The sequence below is a fragment of the Aquila chrysaetos genome, chromosome 19 (genome assembly GCF_900496995.4).
Source record: "Aquila chrysaetos chrysaetos chromosome 19, bAquChr1.4, whole genome shotgun sequence".
In the NCBI taxonomy this organism is placed as follows: Eukaryota; Metazoa; Chordata; class Aves; order Accipitriformes; family Accipitridae; genus Aquila; species Aquila chrysaetos.
In genome coordinates, this window is record NC_044022.1 from 24,505,742 (window position 1) to 24,528,318 (window position 22,577).

The following is a 22,577-nucleotide window of genomic DNA, read 5'->3' on the forward strand; positions in this document are numbered from 1 at the left end:
GAGAGCAAGGAGAGAAGCCGCGTTGCACCTGGGACCCAGCGACAGCTGTCGCCCTCCCAGCACTAAGGCAATAAATCCGGGGGATCTGGGTTTATTCTCCTCCAAATCGCTTTATTATATTGTGAGTAATCACAAAGCCTTACAATGCTGCAGAGGTTCTTTAAAAAAACAAACACAGCGACGGTATTTGCCAGCTTTTGCTAAGACTTGTTTAGCTAGCAGCTAGTGTGAGATTACACAAGGAAATCTTGCAGTCTTCAATTGGATTGTCACATTGGGTTTTAAACTTACCACAGTGGTGCAAAGACAGTAACTTTGACAGTACGTGATCCCCGAAACATTTCATCTACGTACAGACTTATAAAATTAAACAACTTTTAAAAAAATTACATTTTCTGCCAGCAGAAAAGAATTCTCTTAAAAAGGCAAGAGCTACTAAAAAACACCTCCTCCCTCCCAAACTGCCCCCATCTTGCACTGTAGTTGGTTACTGTTCCCCTCCAGATCCCTGCCTCTAGGCAGTCCCATTGCCTTTTTAAGAAAATCAATGTTTCCTGTGACTGTGAAGGCTGGTCGAGCATTGCAAAGGCTCAGTAGAGAGGGAAAACCTTCAGCACTGAAATAAAGGGTTAAAATCCCACCCTAAGATCCATGATTGAAAAGGAGATGGATGAAAATGTGAGAGAGGGATTTCAGTATCCAAAGTGAGGTGTTGACTCTGCCTTTTATGGGGTCAGTAGATTTCAACCATCCCTGGAGAGAGCTGCTTTGGGCAACAGGGTTTCCGTTCGCAAAGACCTTTGGGGGTGTGAGGATGAAGCCTGAGCTCCTCCCAACGCTCCCAAGGAGGGTTGTGGGATGGATTGATATCTGTATCACCTTTGCGCGGACCTCCCTAAACCAGCTTCAAACATTGGAGGTTGCCGTGATGCAAGGCTGGGTTTAGAGACCAAGCTGCAGACCAACCCGAGCAGGACCCCCATCCACAACATCCCTTCCCATCCCCAGGATGGAGCGTGCTAGATGTGGACCAGACACCTCCATCGCAGGAGCTCCTATAAGCAAGTTGAAGGCTTCCCACATGGCATTGAGTCATGCCGTGCTGCCTTCCCCCACTTTCTCCTAGCCTGGAAAAGAGGGACGAGAGGGGTTCCCCTTTACTTTGCCAGCATTTCAGCAATGGAGTAAAAAAGGAGTAAATCTCTGAGGCTTTTTATCAGATTTCAGTTGGCAGCCAAGGAGCTGTGTGAGAGAAAGAAAAGCCACAACTCTGCAAAAAACCCCCCAAGATTTTTCCCCGATAGGCAAAGCGCTCCAGGGTCCCAGGCGTCAGTGTTAATTCTTCCCCTGGCATGTTCTGGAGAGTTTTTCGGCGCTGGAAATTGCCTCACACGAGCCCAGCTGAGTCGCAGATGTTGTGCTCAGATGGTGGACGTCAGCGTGGAAGCAGCTTACTCTCACGTCCTCTGGGTCTGCATCTTGGTTTGATAAGGTCGTCAAAACGAGAATCCCTGTCAAGGTTTTCTTCCAAGCTTCCCCAGAAAGGGAGGAGGGATTTTTATTCTTTTTTTTTTTTTTTTTTTTTTTTTTTTAAGCTAGGCTACCTGATCTCTTCAGTTAATTTGCTTCATCGGAGGCTGGTTCCTGGGTGAGATGCGGCTGTTGGCAGACCCCTCTGCTTCCCTTGCTCTGCTGCACATCATCTCTGAGCAATGGCTCTCTAAGGTTAGAAAGACAGGAGGTTGCCAAGGTTGGACCTGAAGTAATTTGACATGAAAAGGATCGAGATGGGAAAACAGGGAGAAAATTGTGGGAAAAGTTCTCGACTTACTCAGTGTTCATTGCACACCTATGCAAATAACATGTAAAAAGCAGCACATTAGGAGCACCCTGTATTCAGGTTTGTCTGGAAATGTTTCTTCAAGACTGAAAGTGCATGACAGGGAACAGGGTGCTGCTAATGAAGGCAAGATCCAGAAGGCACTTCTTGGGGAGTAATAATTAAAAAAAGGATGATGCATGGGTTTGTAAGCAAGCAGCTACGGAGTTGGTATGTTTTGGTGTGTGCTCTGGAGACGTAGCTCTGCTCCTACAAATGTGTCTGGGGCACAAAGGTTTGCTCCAGACCGGCTGTTCTGCCCTGGGACCTGCAGAGCAGCTTGGTCCCCGTTGTCCAGAATCACTGCTCTTGAGCTAACGGGCTGCATACAGGACCTCAACGCTCTGGGCAAAATCTGGAGCCTGCAGATGATGTGGACCAGGATTTGAGAGTTTATAAAATCCACAAACAATCAAGTATTGGCATATACAAATATATAAATTATTGACAATTTTACAAAAGGCACACTGCAAGCCATCTCAGTCCGACACCTGTACAAATCCCACAGCCCCCCACCCTCCCTTCCCCACCCCTTCTCCCCAGCTTTCATCACGAAACGTAAGGGGCTGCTGCTACGGACCCGTGGCTGTCGTGGCAACTGAGGACCTCTTTTTTGGTCAGCCCAATTTGTCGGTGGTACTGTCCTTCTTTGATGGTCTTAAGACACTGTATGTTCTTCCCCAAGGTGATGCTTTTGATGGAAGGTAGGTATTTCAGCGCAGTCTTTGGCAAGGATGACACGCCTGTCCCAGAGAGGTTGAGCTCTTGTAGGGCGTTCAGACCAAAGATAACTTCAGCAGTCAGTGACTTCAGGTCAGGATTGCTGGATAAATCCAAAACTTGGAGGGCTGGTAGTTCCTTGAAGCTATAAGGAGAAAACTCTCCAAAGCCACGCAGGCCACTGAGGGATAAATGAATCAAATCTTTCAGCCCCGTGAAGTCTCCTTTCTCAATCTTGACTAGAGGGTTCCCATCAAGATTTAAGTATCGGAGAGGAATGCCTTGAAGGTTTGGCACAGACATTAGCCTGTTTCCAGAAAGATTTAAGTTCTGGATGTTGGGGATGCTCTTTTCACGGTGCCTCGTAATTGTGCTGAGCATATTATTGGACAGATCCACATTCAGGGGTTTTCCTTGACCTTTTGAAGCAAAAATGTCCATTGCTATATCCAAAAGCTTGTTATTGCTCAAATCTATGTCGCCCAGAGGAGAACTGGAGAAACAGTCCTCTGGAAGGACTTCCAGAGAGTTATGACTCAGATCCAAGGACTCCAGGTACCGAAGCCGGGAGAAGGTTGTGGAGGAAATCTTGGCAATTTTATTGTAGCTCAGGTCGAGGCTCACCAAGGTGGTGTATCCAGGGCCAGTAAGCATCGATTCATTGATTGTTTCCAGTTTGTTTGATGATAGATCCAAGTAGGAGGTATCCAGAGGGATTGGGACAGGAACAATGTGTGAGCCTATTCCACTGCAGTCCACCTTGGTCAAGCTAAAGCTGTCAAAGAGACCAAAGCTTTCCACTTCGCAGTGGCAGCCGGGGAAGCAGGTTTTGGTGGTACCGAAACAAGGAAGGAGAAGCAGCAAATTGAACCAGGCTAGGAACTGCATTGTTGACCTAGAAAACAAGACAATATGAAAATAGATTTAATTGCTGCAGAAATTACTGAAGATCTGTAACAGTTTGAGGCATGCAGTCTTCTCCACTGTCTTTCCAAAGGAATAGATTAAGTACACCCTTAAATAGCATGGATGTCCCAAACACTTTGTCTCTCATGTTATGAACCCCACTGGGAAATTAATGGAGAAAGAAAAATTGGGTTAACAGTCTTTGCAGATATAACCAAGTTAAGACACAACTGTAAATTAGCTGTAAGAACAGTAGGCTGCCTTAAAGCAAAATCTATGCAACATACACCCTTTCAACTGGACCATGCATGAGGTTAAATGACAGCTCAAACACTGAGTCATTTTACAGCCTGGCAAACTTCAGGACACAGAGGTCTTCACGTCAGGGCATCCATGTGAGATTTGGGAGCTCCGGTTCAAGACCCTGCATTGACAGGTTGGAGAAATCATTTAGGCTGTGCGCTCGGTGGGACCCTTAGGCGTCCAAAACCCTTGTCAGGGAAGGAAAAACCAAAGCTTTGTTCAAATTTCCTATAGATGACAGAGATAATGGCATCATCAGAACATCCTCCAGGATGAACGGCTTGAAAGGCCAGCTGCCTACCGCCCAAGCGGACAGCATGTCTCCCTTGCTTAGACTTCAGATGCAAATTTAGACGTGTTTAGATAGGTAGGATCATTGCTTTATAGCAGGTGGCTAAAACCAACGCTCCTCGGGCTGGTGGCAGGTAGGACAGACAACAGCCTCTTGGCTCCTTGTCTGTTGGAGCAGAAGAACCAAGGACTGCTTAGTCTAACCCAGACTCTGCTGTGGTGGACCCAGCCTCCTGCACAGGCATCAGCTGAATAGAGCCAATTTATTTCACACAGAGCCTCTGGGGAGTCTTTGCTAATTACATTAAGTATTCTCTCTGATTAACGATGCCAGCAAGCAAGGAGCTCTCTCCACCCCTCTGGTTTTGACCCTTCTCCAGCTGAGACGTTTCTGTCCCTCCATCATTGCAGCCAAGGGAGGAAGAGAGCTGATCTGCACCTCACCGGCGTGCTGGACCTCTTTAGATCACATCCTAACAGCTCCTCCGCACAACTCTGGGCAACAGCAGCTGAGTGCTTTCAAGAGCCAGCCAAAAAACATTTAGCTCTGCATCTCTGGAGAGGGTAAACTGGAGCGTGCCAGCATCCTGCAGGTCAGCAGAGACAGCAAGGGCTGTCCTCGTTGGTTCCCACTGCAGTCATGGGTGATGGCTCCTCGTGCCTTACAAACGAAGTCTCTGGGAGGCCAGCAACAAAAAGCAGGCAAGCAGATCCATCAGCACCACTCTTTGGCTACGCTGCTGGTGATAAACAGAGGCTCGCATGCCACGCACTCATTTAGCCAAAAAAAAAAAAAAAAAAAAAATCCCCTTTAAACGTGTGTTCCCATCCCCACCTCAGCCCCCTTGGTCTCTATTCTCACCTTTCCCACCGCTGTTTAAAAGCACTTTATTGACTTCCTCGCAGTATCATCTTTCCCACACACTCTTTGATCTGGCTGAGGCGCCTTCCCCACAGCTCTTACACCTTCCCAGGACCATTTCCTAGAAGTTCATGCTTCCTTTCATCTTCCCTCACCCACCCCTTGGCAGCAGTTTCTCTCCCTTTCCAGCACGGTCTTCCTGACCCTGAGCTTTTTCCCAGGAGACCGATCAGGGACTACTTGCCAATGTGCAAAAGAAGTGCAAAGGGGAAAAAGCGTTGCAAAAATATTGTCCTGATCACTGATATGACTTGTCTGGCGGTAACTCCCAGATCTCCTTCAAACAGAGAGCAGAGATTGGGACTCTGGCCAAAGTGCCTGCAACCAAAGCATTGCTAAAGGCCAACACGCAACCCTCTGGGGTCCATTATTCTATAGAAACAACAGAAAATCAGTAAGATGAGCCCTAGTCCCAGCCCATCTCAACTGTTGCTTGAGAAAACACATATGTGTGCAGAGGGGATGCAGGGGGTAGAGCTCCTTTCTGCAGACACGTTTCCAGATATCCCTTTCCTAATGACATCAAGGCTGATCCCCTCTGGTTCTGTGCAGACAGACCATAGCGTGCTCCCTTCTGCAGTCTCTCCTAAACTACATACTACTTTTCTTTTCATGAAGCTGCATTTGGAACGCACTGAAGTGTTTTATTACCAGGGGAAATTACAGCAGTGGGGAGCTCTTTGGAAACTAAAAAAGCAAAAACTCAAATGTTAAATGTCTCGCATACGGGGAAGTACCCGCATTAGTGTCAACTCAGTCTACTGGTATTTCTTCTTCCAGATCCCACCCAGTGGCTATTCCCATTTGATGTCTCAACAGGGAAAGCATCTCCTAACTTCTGTGAAAGCCCAGCTCAGTTCCTTATGGCATCCTGTTGGCTCTGGTGGGAGCTGGATCAGACTCCAGCAGGTCCAAAGACACATCAGTGTGAGACTTGGTTTTCTGAGCACTGCTAAGACCTTCATGGGCTCCTGCTGGGCCACCTGAAGAAAAGCAAGAGGGCAATTTCCAAAGTCCTAGTTTAAATGGGAACAGACTTTTTAATAGGGCCTGTAGTGATAGAACAAGGGGTAACAGTATTAAACTAAAAGAGGATTGATTCAGGCTAGATATAAGGAAGAAATTTTTTTATGATGAAGGTGCTGAAACACTGGCCCAGGTTGCCCAGAGAGGCGGTCGATGCCCCATCCCTGGGAACGTTCAAGGTCAGGTTGGACGGGGCTCTGAGCAACCTGATCTGGTTGAAGATGTCCCTGCCCATGGCAGGGGGGTTGGACGAGATGACCTTGAAAGGTCCCTTCCAACCCAAACCATTCTGTGATTCTGTGATTATATGAACTGAGAGGAGAATTAAAGCCAGTGCTGGGCTTCGATATGTGGCTGCTCAAACCCCTTTTGACATGGGAATTCCCTTCCCAATCAGCCTCAAAAATGATGGCCAGAAGTGGGCAGATACAGTGACTCCCGCTGCAACATCCATGGTTCCAGCCAGCAGCAAGAACAAACCATTACACAGCTGAAATGCAGTACGCAAAGCTCAGCTTAGATATTTGCACAGCATCTATTGGATCTTCCCTCCTCACAGCACTGCCCCAAATTCTCCCTTATTGGCTCTGCAATTGCTTTGCAGATGAGATGCAATCCATTACTACCAGTTAAAAACTTCCTTACAGAGCAGCATGAAGCATTCACAGGCTAACAAGCCCCTTGGCCAATAGGTCTGATAAAATATAGGAGAAATAAAGGTACTGGTCATCTTCCAGTCCAAGAGACTCCTGCATTGCCAGATAATCAACGAAGAGCTTAGTCAGGTACAGGCATGCTTTATCATCGCATGGAGCAATCGATAGCGCTCTTTGAAATGGGGAAAGAAACATGCCGCAGGCATTTACAGTTCATCTGTGTACAGCGTGCTTTTGAAACCGCATCAAATTGCCTTTGGATTGCTGCCTACGAGCTGCTCTGTTGATAAAGGCAGGAAGCCAAGCTATCCCCTCGTAAAAGGAAGATGAGTTATCCTCCTGCGGCACTGGGGAGATTCACCTGGAGGAAACACCATGGACCAGAAACCACTGGCACCATCACCTGGGATGGCAAGGGGAAAGCCATTGGGAGAAAGCAGCCCACCCTTGGGCTGGTTCATGACCATGACCTCTTCATTTCTATGGCTGTTGTGCTGTGGAGAGATCCCAGGGATAAATTTTGGCCATCTGACAGCTCTGGGGGGCTTGTTACACCCACTGATTTCAACAGGAGTTGCTGGGGGTGCAGCAGCATCCCCCACACTTCAGGTGCCTGGGGTGGCTGCAGGGCTCTGCTCTTTACCTCTTGCTTGTCCCTTCTGCACGGAAAATATCCTGAGACAACCCCAAGGAGATTCAGTGGTGGATGATGCAGCCAAGGTTGGACCAAGCTCCTAGCAGGGTGCTAGCCTTCTTCCCAAATCCCACATCTCTCCTTGAGCCTGCAGATGCCCGGATGCCTCCTCCCTGCTCTGCTCATACCCTGCACTGTCATGTGGCAGGACCCGGGCAGAAACCTCACACTGAGATTTCCCTGCCAAGAAAACCATTAAAATCTGATTTTAAAACCAGACTGTAAAGGAAACCCAGGTCTCAGCTGAGGGTCAGGGGGTGGGGTGGGAGAGATGAAAGCCTTGTTACGGTGTTGTTGCAAATTCACGCTTCTCACTGCACTTGATTTCCTCCTTCTCCTCTTCCTTAAAGACTTTTCTCACTAGTCTTCCCCAATCCACAGCTGAGACTTTTCCACCTCGTTCCCACCCAAGGGAGATGTGCTAACACATCCTGCCCTGGATGGAAACCCATTGCTCGGGGACTGGTTCCCACCTTGGGAACGCGAAGATGAAGAGGATGCTACCTCCATTTGCCCTGGCAACCACCAAGCCAGAAATCCCTATAGCCAAAAATCAAGGACTAATTAAAAAATAATAAGAGGGGGAGGTATTTGAAAGTTTGTTGTTTGACGGAGTCGGGAAACGGCTGCCCCGTTCCTCATGCTGCACCCCTCAGCCTCCCTGAACATGCCACTTGGCAAAGCTTCAGCTGAAATGCAGCCAGAGTCAGGGCTGAAGACCCAAACTCACCCAATGAAGCTTAAGATACGTAAGTAAGAAGTGCAGAAACCCCAGGTTGTCTCTCCGGTAGAGTGAAGAGAAAGAAATTGCTCCAGAAGGGGATGAAACCCACCTAAGACCAGACCCATCCTTGGAGATGCCCCGTCTCTCCCTTGTCCATGGCGGAACAGGATGCCCCGTCTCCCTGGGGTACCGCTTCCCACCCCATCCTTGGCTGCGTCTTCCAAACCCAAGTCCCACCCAGCAATGAGTTATACCCAGGATGAATCAGTTCAGCTCACAAAAACCCCCTGATCTTCCTTTTTCCTCTTTGGTGGGTCAGTTTTCCAGCAAATTGGGCTGCCCAGCCGCAGCTCTGACACAGGAATGGGGAAAATAGGACCTGTCTTTTCAACACCAGCCCACCATTAGAGATGAACCCCCGTGTATCTAAGGCGTGGTGGACTGATCCTGGTAATTTCCATGTTTCTTGCCAACGTGCTACTGGATTAATTCTGGATTAACAACAAATATAGCAACCTTTAAAGGAAAGAGGCAAAAAGGAAGGGCTGGAGTCCGCCTATCCCAAATAGAGTTGCTGTTCTAGCAAAGGAGGGAGGAGTTGATTAGCAACAATATTTCATCAGGAAGAAAATTTGGGGATTGTCTTCTGTCTCTTGCATCAGCCAAGTGAAAAAAGGCAAAGTCTTTATAGCAAGGCCCACGAGGCCCACTTGGCTGCATTCGCTAATTGGGGGCAGGGAAAAGGGAACGCTATTGGAAAGCAAAACAAGCTGCATAGGTTATGATAGAGGCCATAAATCCTCCAGACTGGAAAAAAAAAAAAAAAAAAAAAAAAAAAAAAAAGAAGAGATAGTTGGCTCTTTCTCTCTTTAAATACTTGGGAGGCTCTGCGAGGCAGCTGGGATGGCAGCTCCAGAGCACCAGGATGCTCCCCAGTTGCTTCTCCAACAACAAAATTGCTTCAGAGACCTTTCCCCCCTCTCCTCACATTAATTATTCTGTAAAATAGGAATAATTATTGAATACAGTGCAGCACTAGCAACAGCTACACTTTTCCAGTATGGATTGTCCCGGGCTCGGTCCAAATGACGCAATCGCAGCCTCGTCTCCAGATCCCATGTGCCAACGTGAGCAGTCAGCAAAGCTGGTTCAAACCAGCCTACAATCAGAGACTATTAATCCCTTAACTCGCAGGCACACACCCCTCACATGATAAAGAAACTGCTGCTGACAAGGTTACTCTTTTTTTTTTCCTTTTTTTTGTGTGTGTGTGTGTCTGAATCCATGGAAAGTAAAGGTCATCCAGGCTTTTGCTCTGCCTGCTTCAGACTGGCTTTCCCCTGCAGAAGGGGTTCGCACATGCATGCATCAAAGAGCTGTGTTTACCCCCTCTATATAAACCTTATTAAGCCAATTAGTGCTTCCTCACAAAGGAGTTTTGGTGTAAATGGGAACAGGGCTTTCTGACCCATTTGTTATTTTTTGTTGTTTACTGGTTTGGGATATGGTTTGCAAATACCGGTCCCGGTTTTACACTCAGTGTTTCTGACTTCTTGGATTTAGGGAGAGGACAGCTAATGAGAATGCAAGAAGTATCTGCTATTTAGGTTTGAACCTGCATTTGCCTAGATGGGTTTGGGGGAGTTCAGTGGAGTTACTCTAGGTGTCAGTGACAGCAAGATGAGAATTAGTGCCTTGGCTCTTCTAAATTCAACTTGATTTCACAAAGCCCTCCATCAGGAGCCATTGCACAAGTCGCTTTGGGGTGATAAGTTATCACCCTTCACTTCACACTGATGGTTTTATCAGTGGGAAGTGCAAAGCTGGTTAGACAGCAGAGGCATCCCCATCAAGATATAAAGAAGGAGATGTGCAACCCAGTCTTCTCCTTCTCCTCACCCTACTTCCCCCACCAGTGCATGCAAGCATTGGGATGAGGGGAAACTCAGCCACTGGGATGGTGGCTTTAGCCCTTATGGCTCAGTGTAAAGAGACATCAAGGGCATGAACAGGAGCTGAAATCATCCTGCAGGTGCCTGAACACTTTTTGCTCCATCTTCCCGCTCACTGGGGAAAACCAGAATTAAATGCAGGGAATGAGGGAAAAAAAAAAAAAAAAAAAAAAAAAAAAAAAGAAAAGATTTCTCTATGAATTTGTTTCTGCTTTAATGATTTCTAATAATGGATGTAAAAGCACCTCCTCTGCATTCAGTCAAGAGCCCCATCACCAAAGGAGGAGTTGTTAGCAAGTAATTAACCCAGTGGTATCAGGAATCTACATTACCAGGCTATGGAAGAATAAAATACAATAGGCACCAAACTGGGGATGGAAACAAAAAGTTGTCTCTCCTCCCTCAAAGCAGAGATGCGGTTGTATTTAAGGCAGACCAGGATGGGCGGCGTGATGGGGATGGGTGAGCTCAGGACGGGATTTACCCTCTCTGACCTGTGGGTCCCCAGGGATCACAGGAGGTAGCCAGGACAAGCAGATCTTGAGCCAGTGGTTTATTTGCTCTGTGGGTGCTTTGTCCCTGTTCAAGTGATTTCAAGAGGGGATAAAACTGCCATAAACAGAGACGAGATGCTGCTCCCAGTTCTGAACAAGAACCCCATTGCTCTGCATCAAGTCTGCCTGTGCAAGACTTGCATCTCACCAAAAAACATGGAATTTGCGTTGTAGACAGCCAGAAGGGGCGAGGAAGGAAAAAACAAGACACCATTCCTCATTTTCCCCAGATGTCAGTTATCTCCATTCGCTTTTCTCAGCTCCAGACATAGAGAAACTGCTGAGCCAAAACCGCAATGATTAACCAGCATCCCACCCATGCTCTCCATCCTTCAGGGAGATTTTTGTAGACGTTACAGGGGATGGGATAGATAAGATTAGCAAGAGCAAAGCCAAATTGTTCAGCATCAGAAGCATTTCACAACGCCAAAGCCGGAACGAAGCAGCCACTCGACCCACCATGCGGGCTGCAGAGAAGACATATGGGATTGATCTAGAGGGAACCCAGCACCTCCAAACCCTTCTCACTATGGGTTTGTTTTCAAACATGTGACAACTCTTGCTCAGCTGAAACAGCCTCTGCTCTATTTTTTTTTTTAAATAAAATAAAAATAAATTATCCTTTCTTTATAAAAGAAATTGAGAGACCTATTAAAATAATCTTTGCTCCAACTGTTAATATCACAAATCCCATCTGCTTTGCAAGAAGCCATGGGTAATTTATCATCCTAGTCTTTAAACAGCTAATCGTTTATTCCACTTGTGCAATCTCTCCCCCAGCATCCCTCATCCCGCCCAAGGAGGGAATCAAGATGCCGTGCGGTGTATTTTGGGCTTTGACAAAAGGAAACCTGTGCGGGCAGGTCTGCCAGCCCATACAGCGAGTTCCAGATGCTTTACATCCATGGCTGAAATATGGACAATTTCTGCCACCTCGAGAGCTGCGTGCCTCGAAAAGCCACATCTTGGAAGCAAACTGCAGCCCAACTCCCGGGAATTTCACCTCAAGTGGGAAAAGGTCAGTGCTACCTCCAGCATGAGCAAATCAGAAATTAAATCACCGCAGCACCAGGGTTTTGCACAAAAATCCCCCTTTCCTGCTCAGCCCAGGAAGCTCTCAGGTTAATAGTGGTTTTATCCAGGGTGGGGAAATAGTCTCCCATGGCTTTGGAAAGCAATTTTGCTCGCCAGCCTCACGCCGAGCTGTGCTTGTGCCTGGAGGAGGCGTTCCCGAAAGGAAATTGAAGTTTGCCAAGCCTCCGGAGCAGCTGCGGGCAGGGGAAGGCAGGCGTCGGAGTGGCGTGGCACGTCCCGGCAGCACCGAGAGGTATTCACGAGTCTCACCGTGAGCAGACGGGACGTGAGCGTCCCGGCCCCACCATGGCCTCCTGGCTGTGCCAGCTGCAGGACCGTTCAAACTGGGAGCATCGGCAGCCGCACGCTGGTTCCCAGCAGCCCGGGATGCACGGGATCAAACAAGGTGCCCGCAAGGGATGCAGGAGCTCAGGGCTTTCTCCTCCTCCAGCATCACCCCGAGGGTGACCACCCCAAATCCTTTTACCCCTAATAACCCCTGCTTCCCATCCTCCCCCCTCTGCTTTTTAACCGTGAGCATTTCCAGGAACAGGAGGTCTCGCTATCCCGGCACTCGCTGAGCATAACGGAGACCTCATCTCAGCCAGGAACACAAATATTTTCTTAACCGCCTCGAACTCAGCCCAAATAGGATCTTCATCATAAACCCAGCGACACATCCCAGAATGGGAGGTCTGCGTTGCAGAGGACTTATTTTGACACAAACGGGAGGACAGACCAGCCCTTTGGCATGAAATTTCATAGCAAAAGGAGAGGTTTGCACCAAGCTTTACGCCAGCCCTAATGCATTTTGCTGTAGAGGAACCTGGTGAAGATACCAACAGATCCCCCTGCCCCACCATCTCCGATGCCCAAGGGCTCGCTGTGATGCACGAAGGGAGGCTGCAAATACCCAGGCTTTACCCAAATCACAGCGGTAACCTTGGGAAGATTAAACTCTCCTTCTTCAGGGGTTCATCCCCCTTTGCAAAAGATCAATTTAAAAATGATAGATCACAGCTTCATCTGCAACGTCAGGGTTGCACATGCTTCCCCCTCCTCTCTGACCTCTCCTGGTGTCAGACTAAGAAAGCCAACAAGCTGACATGAATTTTTAAAGCATAAAACAACTGAGGCAGGACCTTATCTCTTAGCTGGTCAATTAGTGAAAGCTAAAATGATCGTAGCGTGCTCCTCCTACAGCCTCAGCCTTTGACGATGCTCTCCCACACCTGACCCCCAGCCCCAGCCGGTTCCTGCGCCGGCTCCTGCTACGACGATACTTTTTTGTAGCACTCTGGCTCCCAGAGACGTGATATAATTCCAGAGGAATGCACTCCGGGACGAACACCATACACCAGGCCAGTGAGAAACATTAAGAGGTCCAGCACAGGGAGAGGAAACCTCCTACCCACGATGGACCCTTCTTGGTTTTAACTGTTAGTAGAGCTTCTCGGCTGTATCATTGTGCCTGGCTGGGAAATGCCACGTGCCATGCATGTCCCTGGGATGGCACATGCCACATCCCACCCCGGGAGAGCAGAGATTGCGAGGACCCACCAGCGGCTGTCTGGTCCGTGAGGGAAAAGCACAACGTCTGTGGATGTACCCCACATCCCCAATGTAGTTTGCTTTCAACCACCCCGGTGGGTTGGCCTGAGCTGCAGAAGGACCACGCTGCGTGGATGGAGATGGATGGGTTCCCCTGGAAAGGATGAGCTGGGCAGGGGGAAGGAAGGAAGAGAGAGGAGGGATGGTCCCAGGGGAAGGCGATACATCCCAGGGTGATGCTTCTCCCTTCCAGGTGAGACACGGCCCACCAGGAGCGAATAGCTCATAGCAGCCCCATCATCCTGGGTCTCTAAGGGCTTTCCAGCTCTTTCTCCTTGAAACAGAGGCGGCTGCAAATCAACTCTCCGAACGCTGCCGCTGACGGCGTGCCTTGGTCACGGTGCTCTGCCCGGCTCCAGCAAGCAGGGGAGGCTGGCACCGGCCAAAATCATGCGAAAAGCAGAGGGAAAAGAAATCTGCCCCGCTGGGACTTCGGCTGGGCAATGCCTCTGGCCATGGCAGAAGGATTTTAAGAGGACCCCATGCTGCTTTAGCTCTCTGAAAGGCAGCAGCTCCCAACCTCCCTTCTTCTAAGAGCCCTGCGGGGCTCCTGGCTTCAGTAAGGGAGGGCAAAGAGGGGAGGCAACATTAGGCTGGGTGCCCCTCAGCACTGCCCCAGCCGGCCCAGGGCTTCTTTGTGGGCTTTTTATTTATTTTTGTGGTTGGGATTTTTTTTCGTGCACAATAATCTCCAGGCCTCTTTGCCTCCTGTGGCTCTCAGCGTGCAGCTGCAGACCCTCCACCGAGGAGATAATAAATACAATCCTGGCCATTATTGTTGCAAACAGCACAGCTGGAGGCTCCCGTCTCGTTCCCCTCCCGGCCTTTCTTCTCCCCCCCCCCCAATAATTCTTGCAATGTGACTCTGCGAACAATGAACGCCAGCGAAACCGCTCGGTAGAGCGGGGCTTCAGGAGCTGCCCCCACCCCAGCGAAGCGCGCGAGGCATTCGCTACGCCCAGCGGGTCTCCTACAAGATTTGGGAAGGGAGGATTTGGGGAGGGGAAGGGGGTCTGGGTAAAGCTGACAAAGGGTTTAGCAGCAGGGCTTTGTCCCCGCGGCGGTTCCCAGTCCAGATGATGCTCTATTGCCCCAGTGATACGGTGTTGTGGTATCTCCTCAGGTCTTTGCCTCCCCTCCCTGGCCCAGGATCCTCCGGTCCCTCTTGCCTGGTGCAGGATTTTGGAGAGAAAGCTCATCTAAAGTTGGTTGGGAGAGCCACATCCCCAGCAGGACCCATTTCTCACCGCTGATGTTACCACGAGTCCCCATTCACGTGCCTCAGTTTCCCTCCTGACACCTTAAGGACGACTAACCCCAGGACCGAGAGGTGTTCATTCCTCTGTGGGGTTGGGGTGATGGTTGAACCATCCCCAGCTTCAAATCCCACCAGTTTAACTGGGAGTGGAGTACAAGCCAAGACGCCCCAGTCTCACCCCGCGCAGAAGCCACTGTCACAACCGGTCCAGCCAAATGCCACCAGTGTCCTCGTGTACCGTGTCCAGCTCCTGCCTTGTCTGGACACTCTGGGGACACCAGCCTTGCTTTGCCTTCTGCAAAATGGGCAGCCAGGCTGGGGGACAGGGAAGGGGACATTTGGGGAGGTGGTCGTGGTGGAGAAGAATCTTATGTGCTTCTCAAATCAGCGTTCGTGGACTCTGAAGCATGGCTGCAGTCCCGGTGGCTGCCAACAGCAGGGTTGCCCCTCCAGGGACCTCTGCCCACCACGCTGCTCAGCTCCTCTGGCTCCATCCTGTGCCCATCCCCGTCCCCTTGGTTTTGGCGCAGCTCTGTGGCACTTCTGCCGTGCCATGGAGATGCCGCAAGTCACCCAGGATGCACAAAAACATCTTCTTTTTCTGTTTAACCCTTTATTAAGCCACCTCCTAACCCAATTTGGCCTGATTTTCTGACCGGCAGAGTAAAAATTCCCAAATGACGGCATCCTCATACGTGCCCGCCATATGGGCTACATGACGCTGGCCCTTTGCACCCTGTTCCTTCCCCCAAAGCCACGGGAGGTCACCATGCACCATGTTGCAAACACAGGAGATGGGGACATCACCACGGGACTTTTGGGGACAGTCCAGAAGAGCAATGCTCCCCCCCGGCCGTGGGACTGACCAGGTTACGAGTTACCCCATGATCCTGTAATCCTTTGAGTTGGAGATCTCCTGCAAGAGGTTGCAACGCTCCGATCCTGGGTAGATACGGGGGCTGCACCCTGGGTGGGAACTGAGTTTTGCACCGGGATTAAAGGGCTTTGGAGGAAGGGTGTGTGAAACTTGGCCTCGCCATGCCCCCTGCTACAGAGATCTCATTCTCAAGGATGGGAGGAAAATGGGTGATTTTGGGGTCAGGGATTTGTCCTGCCCCACTTGGCGAGCTCTGCGCACATTTGTCACTTCAGACGTGACGGGGGTGAGGAATCACATCTGGTTTGACCCATCTGCCACAGGAGGGCTTTGCCTTGAAGTTTCAGCTTTTCTTGACAAGGGTTATCTTATTCAAAGTAAAAAAAAAAAGGTCTTTGCTTCTCTCCTCACCCCTGGGTTTGAGCTGCCATGCATGAATCAGAGGAAGGGAGAGGAGTCAGCATCACAGATACATGGACAGCAAAAAAGAAGTAGGAGCGGGGAAAGGGGAAGGAAAAGAAAACCCACAGATGCCAGCGCTCAGATATCACACACAGCACATGGCCGTGCGCTCAGCTACGGCAAAGATAAAGTGCTTTTTTTCCAGTTTGCCACTGCTCCAACAGGCAGATTTCCAGCCTGGTTAATACAACTCAGGAATGTCCCGTGCTAAGGCAGCCAGGTTGGTTTAATCTCTTGCAGCGTCTGCAAGCAGGGGGGGAGGCCGGGGCAATTCTCAGAGCACGTATTTCCTTCCCCCCTGCTGCACATCATGAATACTCCAAGAATGAACGATGGAAACTCCCAGGAAATGAAAACAAAAAATTAAAAAAAAAAATTGCAATACAAATTAAAATCTCAAGGCTTCCGTGTAGTGAATGGCTGAGCCGTTCATACGTTCCCCTTGATAGGTCCAGGTGCCAAGTTTTAAGACAAGAAACGGCTTGCTCAAGCCAGCCTTTATCTTTTCCCGGCCCTCAACATCTCGGCGTTCGGAAGTTTCTTTTGATAGCCTGCCAGGAGGCCAGCGCTGCGGCTACCGCGCACGGCCCGGGGGTGCCGGGGGTCAGGAGGGCTGCTGGACAAGGATGCCTTGTCTTATCCCACCCTCCAGCCTCTGCTTCTCCCCACTAACCAGCTGACAAGCGAGGAGGAGGAGGGAGAAGAGACTGAAAGAGGAGGAAAAAAAGCAGTTAGGGATGGAGGGAAAACTCTAAATCTCCGGAAGACGGTGGCTCACCTTTTTTTCCAGCTCTGTCTCGCGCCGGGGCGGCACACGCTGCTGTTCGCTGCAGGGCTGGGGGAGCACAGGATGCTTTTTCCTATATATATATAAAAAAAAAGAAAACCAAATAAAAAACTTTTGCATGGCTTTTTTTTTTTTTAGAGCTCTTTTCTCCCAATTTCCTCCCACCCATTCAATGCTGTTTTATTCCTTGCATTCAATCTTAAAGAATAAGGGTGCGGGAGACCCTCACCCCGACCCCGCAGCCTTCCCTGCCGCTCTACCTCACCATCAGAAATTAATGTCCCCTGGGACGTCCCTCACGTCCTCGTTCCCTCCGGGCATTTTGTAATTGCTCCCCACTGCCTCTACCAGCAGCTGCTCAAATTCATTCACAAACCAACAGCATCTCCCCGCAGCGCTCCCGCTCCGGGATGCCGCAAGGGAAAAACCCGTCCGGGTGCTGCCACCCACCCTCCTGCCCACCCCGATCCCGAGCATCGCTCCCCCCGCCTCCGGAGAGGGACCCCCGCGTCGGAGACGGGTGACGGCTGAGCACAGGTCAGGGCCTGGCCGGGTCATTTATAACCCACGTACGGGCAAACGCCTCCCGTGTGCCCTCTCCGGGACGGGGACTGGCTCCCGTGGGTCGTGAAGGGACGGGAGCTGCGCCCCACGGCAGGACGACGGCAGACACCAACCCGCTTTGCCTTTGCAGCGCCCGGCTGCCGACGGCAAGCGGCACGGCCGAGTTTCGCCTGCAAATTCTCCCAGGGACCTACCAGGCTCCCTCCGAGTCCTTCCAGCATCTAACACATCCAGCGCGCTCCTTATTCCCGGAGAGATCGGCGAGGCGTTGGTCTAACCCTGCCTGTCCACAGTGCCTCTTCTCCCGGTATTCGCTCTGCTCTCTACCGCTGCAATAAAGCTCCGCGCGCTGCCAAGCGAGCTTTGGAGCGGCGATCAATGCAATATTTCAGCGCGATGCCAGCGATCAGCACCGGCTGCTCTCTGCAGAGCAATGGCACAGTGTCCACCCAGACAAGTTTCCTACTGTAACTTCAGTGAATGCGGTTATTCAGGCTAACGGCAGCTGATTTATCATGGCAGACACCCGGGGAAATCTTTCGACTCCAGAGACTGGAGGCTCCTCGCCGGGCTGCCGCGATGAACGCCGTGAGCTCGGCGCGGCTCGCCGTGCTCTCGTTCCACCCGTGCTCGAACGCCTTCGCTGCCACCAAATTACGTTAGCTAACCGCGATGGGGAGCGTCGGTTAACGGAGGCGATGCCACTTCCCCACGACACAAGCCACCGGCTCCATCCTCGCCGCTTTCCTCCCAGCCTTCCCAAATCCCAAGCAGAGGAGTAAAGTTGACGGACCCTTTTGTTTCCAGAGAGCTGGCACGTGTTGTGGTTTACTGGGCTAATAAATCTGCCGTGGTCTGCGCCTTTTAATGACTGCAGCATTAATAACAAGTTTCCATGGAGCTGCTTAAAAGTTTACAGGGTGTGTGCGTTATCAGGGGAACCCCGTGCTTTCTGACCTCCTGCTTCAAAAGTCACAACCAGCAGCTTTTTTTTTTTTTTTGCAATAAGAGAACAAATAAATCCTGATCTGCTTCCTCTCCCTTCTTCCCCCCCCCCGGCAACACACCTTCCCCTCCAGCTTAATCCACTTACAGGCATGGGAAATTCCCAGGCAGGGAGCTTTGCCTTGCTTTTATCTCCACAACCCGGGGGAGAAGACCCCCCTCTTCACCTCCCAGCCTCTTCACCCCATCCAGGCGACCCCTCTAAGCTTTAACCCCCCCCCCCCCCAATTTTCTCCTTTCTCCCCTTACCTTGGGCGAGCTGCAAACCCCTGCGAGCCTCCCAGCACCAGAACCCGACCAAAAAAAGCCTCTCTCTTCTCCCAGCCCGCCGTGCTGGGAAGGGAGGGCCGGGAAAAAGGCAGGGGGGGTTTGGGGGGGGGGGCGGTGGGTGGGAGAGGAGGGGAGACAGGGAGCCCAGTGTGAAATCAAAGCCCGGCAGCCGGGCACGGGAGGCGGTGCGCAGCCTCCAGCTGCTGCTCGGATTACTTTGCAGCCGTGGCAATCCCAAGCACTCTGCAAACCACCATTGCACCGGGGGAAGGAAAAGGGGAAAAGATCCCGGCTGGAGATGTTTCATATCCCCCCCCCCCCCCCATCCTTCGGGCTGCAGCCCTCCGGGGACGAGGTGAACCGGGCTGGGGGCCCGTACGCACCCGCTTCGCCCCCAAAATTCCCCCTTTGGCAAAACCAGAGGTGGGGAAAAAGTAGTTTACCTCCACCCGAGACCTCTGTCCTCCCCCCCCCCCTTCGCCCCTCACCCGAGGTGTTTTGCAGCCCATGCCCCCCCCCCCCCCCCAGCGCCCCGCCGGCCGCTGAGCCCCCACGCGAGGCAAACTCATCACACCAAAAAAAAAGTTTCCCCACTCGGAGGTTGAGGCGGGGGGGGGGTGTCTCCCCAGCAGACACCCCCAGGGCTGGCCTGGGGGGAGCTGGAGCATCCCCAGCTCCCAGGGCAGGCAGCAGGGAGGGCTCAGCCCCCCCCCCCAAAAAAAAAAAATTGGGGGGGGGGGGGGGGGTGTTTGCAACACCCCACGGCTTTGCACACCCCGCCTGTGAGCCTGGGGGGGGACAGGGAAGGACTCACCGGGGCCGGGGTCGGTTCCCACCGCCGGGCCGGTTCTCACGGCGGGGAGCGGACTCCGCCGGGAGCCGGTAGCAGCGAGGCTTGGGGCCGGGTGTCCCCTTCTTCCCTCCTCCTCCTCCTCCTCCTCCTTCTTCTTCTTCTTCTCCTTCCTCCTCCTCCTCTTTCTCGTCCAAGGCGTGCAGCTGGCCGGGCAAGCGGGCTGCCCCCTTCCCCGCAGGAGGAGGGAGGAGGGAGCTCAACAGATGGCTGCACACAAGGGAACATCTGGGAGGAGGAGGAGGAGGAGGAGGAGGAGGAAGGAGGCAGGACTTACGCTCGGCTGTGCCACTCCTGAGCTACAGACCCCCCTTATGGGGAAAAAGAAGCAGGGGGGGGGGGTGTCAAGCCGGCTTTGCACACACACATTCCCCCTCCCTGCTGCTCTGCTTCCCCCCTGGGTAAAATCTCTTGTCGTCCCTTTGCTTTCTTGGGGATCGCTCACAGCACAGCCTTGGTTCCAGCCCTGACCTCTGCAGGGCTGTATTCGCAGGAGTGGGTCCTATTCCTGAACGTCACCCAGTTTTCCAGACGTATAGGGCCAAGGTCAGCTCCGTCACCCCAGGGTGCAGAGTAGGACAAGGCAGCACCAAGGTCTGAGCGATGACAGCAGGCGGGAGACTGGGGCTTATAAATTGTATGGTGCAACCCCTGAAATAGGATAAAGCAAAAAAAAAAAAAAAAGCAAAAAAAAAAAGCAGGTAGGAATCCACAGTTTGGGGAACAGAGAGTCTGGACCCCATCCCTGTGGGATGGGCAGTCTCTGGGGCTTCTCCAAGGAGGCTGTGAAAGAGCAGCCCCGCAGCAGAATTTCTTGACTATTAGGTGTAATGGCCTGGTGGCGGCTCGAGTCATGATGCTGGTACTGGAAAAAGAACCGGGAGCCTACCTAGTGTCGTGGTGCTGTGACACTGGACAAGGCAAAAAGGACCTCAGGGGTCTGTGAGTGGCAGGGGACTCGCCCTGCGGCTGGCTGTGGCTTCCCACACCTCACGCCTCGTCTGCTAGCCACGATTAGTGGCCTGTGCCAGGTCCCAAGCTGTGCGGTTGCTTGTTTCTTAATACGTTTAGGTTAAGAAGGTACCACCAGGCTCCCTGTGTTTACTTTTAGTAGCGCTGGTGCTCTGAAATATGGCACATGCCCCATACCAATGATCGAAGTTTGCTCAGACCACGACCTTCAAGCAAGCGTGTTGCTGAGATTTGCATTTAGCATCTCTTTGTGATGAAAAGGTGGCGAAAAGGCAGGTTTTTGCTCCGCTCAGCTGCTTTCCCCGAGCGCATCACCCCACGGCCTGCCTGAAGATTTGCTGGGTGATCCCCCCGCAGTGAACACAGCTCTGATCAGAAGATACCGGGGACATCAGGAGGAGATGGCAGAGGTTCCTCTCCACCCTCCCAATTTCCGAGCACGTTTTATCTGGGTTATGTGCTCACTCTGCGCCCACGTCGTAGGAGCTGCTTTTCGGGAATCACCATCAGAGTGTGAGAGCTCTGCCAAGGAGGGGACAAGCAGCCCCGGGGAGCCAGACGGAGGAAATCTGTGCTCAGGAATCAGCTGAGCCAAGCGCTTTTTGGGGAAAACCCTGGGAAAACCCCTTAATCTGGGTGGTGATTTTCCATGTAGAGGTGGTGGTGATATCTCCAGACATGAACAGTCTGCTATAAGGATCCATTCACCCAGGTCTTTGTTCATTTTTATAGCTCTGGGTAGGGGAAGTTGCTAAGCTGGAAACTTTTGTTTAATTTTCCATTTTGTTAATTTTTCCATGCCTCGTGTTAGGCTCCTGCCATGTCAAAGTTGGCCTCGGTAAAGCAAAATGCCAGTTTGAAGCTGGAGGAATTGGGAATTAAACTCTTTAGCTGAGATAAAGGCCAGGGGTCAGCACTGCCAGGTCTGGGTGTTTGAAAGGAAGAGCTGAAAAACATGAACCTGGCTTAAAAATCTCTGAATTTTGCTCAAGAAAGATCTTTAAATTTTGTTTTATTTATTTGAAGCCTAAAATGAGCATGCTTTGCAATAGCTGCTGGTAGATGGACATGGGAAAATTGTGTAGTCAGAAATTTTGTTGCTCAGATGAAAAAATAATCAACTGAGAGGTATTCTGGCTTGAGCTTCTAATGCTAAGAGAGATTTTAACAAAATTTCCCCAGTGTGATGGAGTTGGCCAAAATCATGCCGGGGAGAGGGCTGACAATTTAATTCTGGGTGATCTGGGGGTAGGGATTAGCCCTGGTGTGATGCTAACACAAAATTAGCCCTGGTGTGTGTCCATCTCTGCTTCTTAGCTCCCTCAACCGTCTCCCACTGAAAGCTGCACTTCTGAAAGTGGGGTGTCCTCCTCCTGGTGCTCAGTCCGTGCCCTGCAGAGATGGATGACAAAATGCTGCCTCGTGCTGCCATGGTCCTCATCTCTATGAGGTCCTCATCATTCTATGGACAGTCCATAGAAGGATGCTCCCCCCAGCAAATCAAACCCAGTTAATTCCCATGACTGCACCAAGGTCATTTTTAGAGGACATTTAGTCTTAAGGTCACGTTTCCCACCATTACTATTTCTATTTCCTTGGCACATGGGAGCACGTTTTCTTAAAGATAAACCAGGGTTTTCCCAGAGCTGTGTGGTCCCACGGGCTGAACTTTCACATGCAAAGCCTGCCACGTTGTGTTTGGACAAATTTCCCCACCTGTCTCAGGCAGTTCACTGCCTAAATATGCCAGGGTAGGATGAAAGATGGAAATAGAAGGGGATTTGCCTGAGTTCACGCAGCACCAAATGATGCTAGAACCTCACTCGGGGTTTTAGGCAGTGCTGTAGCCATGGGTTACCCTCCTTTTTCGCTTTGGAAAAGCAGATGAGGGCGGTTCTGCTAAAATTACTCCATTTCACCCTGATAAAAAGGTCTAGCTATAATAATTTTGCCAGCACCGTGCTGAAACATCAGAAAGCTGAGCGCCAGATCGCTATGCTGTCCCTCAGCCCAGCTTCTTTCCCCTCTTGCTGTCTCCAGGTGTGAGGGTTTGGTCTGTGTTAATGGCCCATTTCTCCAGCTCAGCTCCACACCAGCACAGATTGATCTTCAGTTTTCTCGCTGGCCCTGCGGCCCTGAAGAGCATCACTCCAAATAGCCCTCATATACCGCTGCTGCAGAGACCCTGACAGGTCTGGGGACCATAAGACATCTTCTCCC

The 22,577-nt window shown here is 51.1% G+C and overlaps 1 protein-coding gene and 1 long non-coding RNA gene across 14 annotated transcripts; one reads left to right on the plus strand and one right to left on the minus strand.

Moving 5' to 3' along the window:
• Positions 1 to 90: 90 nt before the first annotated feature.
• Positions 91 to 19,626, minus strand: TSKU (tsukushi, small leucine rich proteoglycan). Of its 13 annotated transcripts, none has more exons than XM_030042960.2 (5): positions 19,350 to 19,626; positions 17,451 to 17,923; positions 16,688 to 16,769; positions 2,460 to 3,494; positions 91 to 1,720 (listed from the first exon to the last, which is right to left on the minus strand). In XM_030042960.2, exons 2-5 carry the CDS (start codon positions 17,479 to 17,481, stop codon positions 1,618 to 1,620), a joined length of 1,251 nt encoding a protein of 416 aa, XP_029898820.1. In that variant the 5' UTR covers positions 17,482 to 17,923; positions 19,350 to 19,626; the 3' UTR covers positions 91 to 1,617. The 13 variants fall into 13 exon arrangements, with proteins under 13 accessions (XP_029898820.1, XP_029898818.1, XP_029898817.1 ...); XM_030042958.2 differs by having other exon boundaries at positions 17,451 to 18,131; XM_030042957.2 differs by having other exon boundaries at positions 17,451 to 18,161.
• LOC115353481 lies at positions 16,783 to 18,287 on the plus strand. Its single transcript, XR_003927586.1, has 2 exons — positions 16,783 to 17,233; positions 17,391 to 18,287. It is a non-coding gene; the product is annotated as an uncharacterized LOC115353481 (long non-coding RNA).
• Positions 19,627 to 22,577: the final 2,951 nt, after the last annotated feature.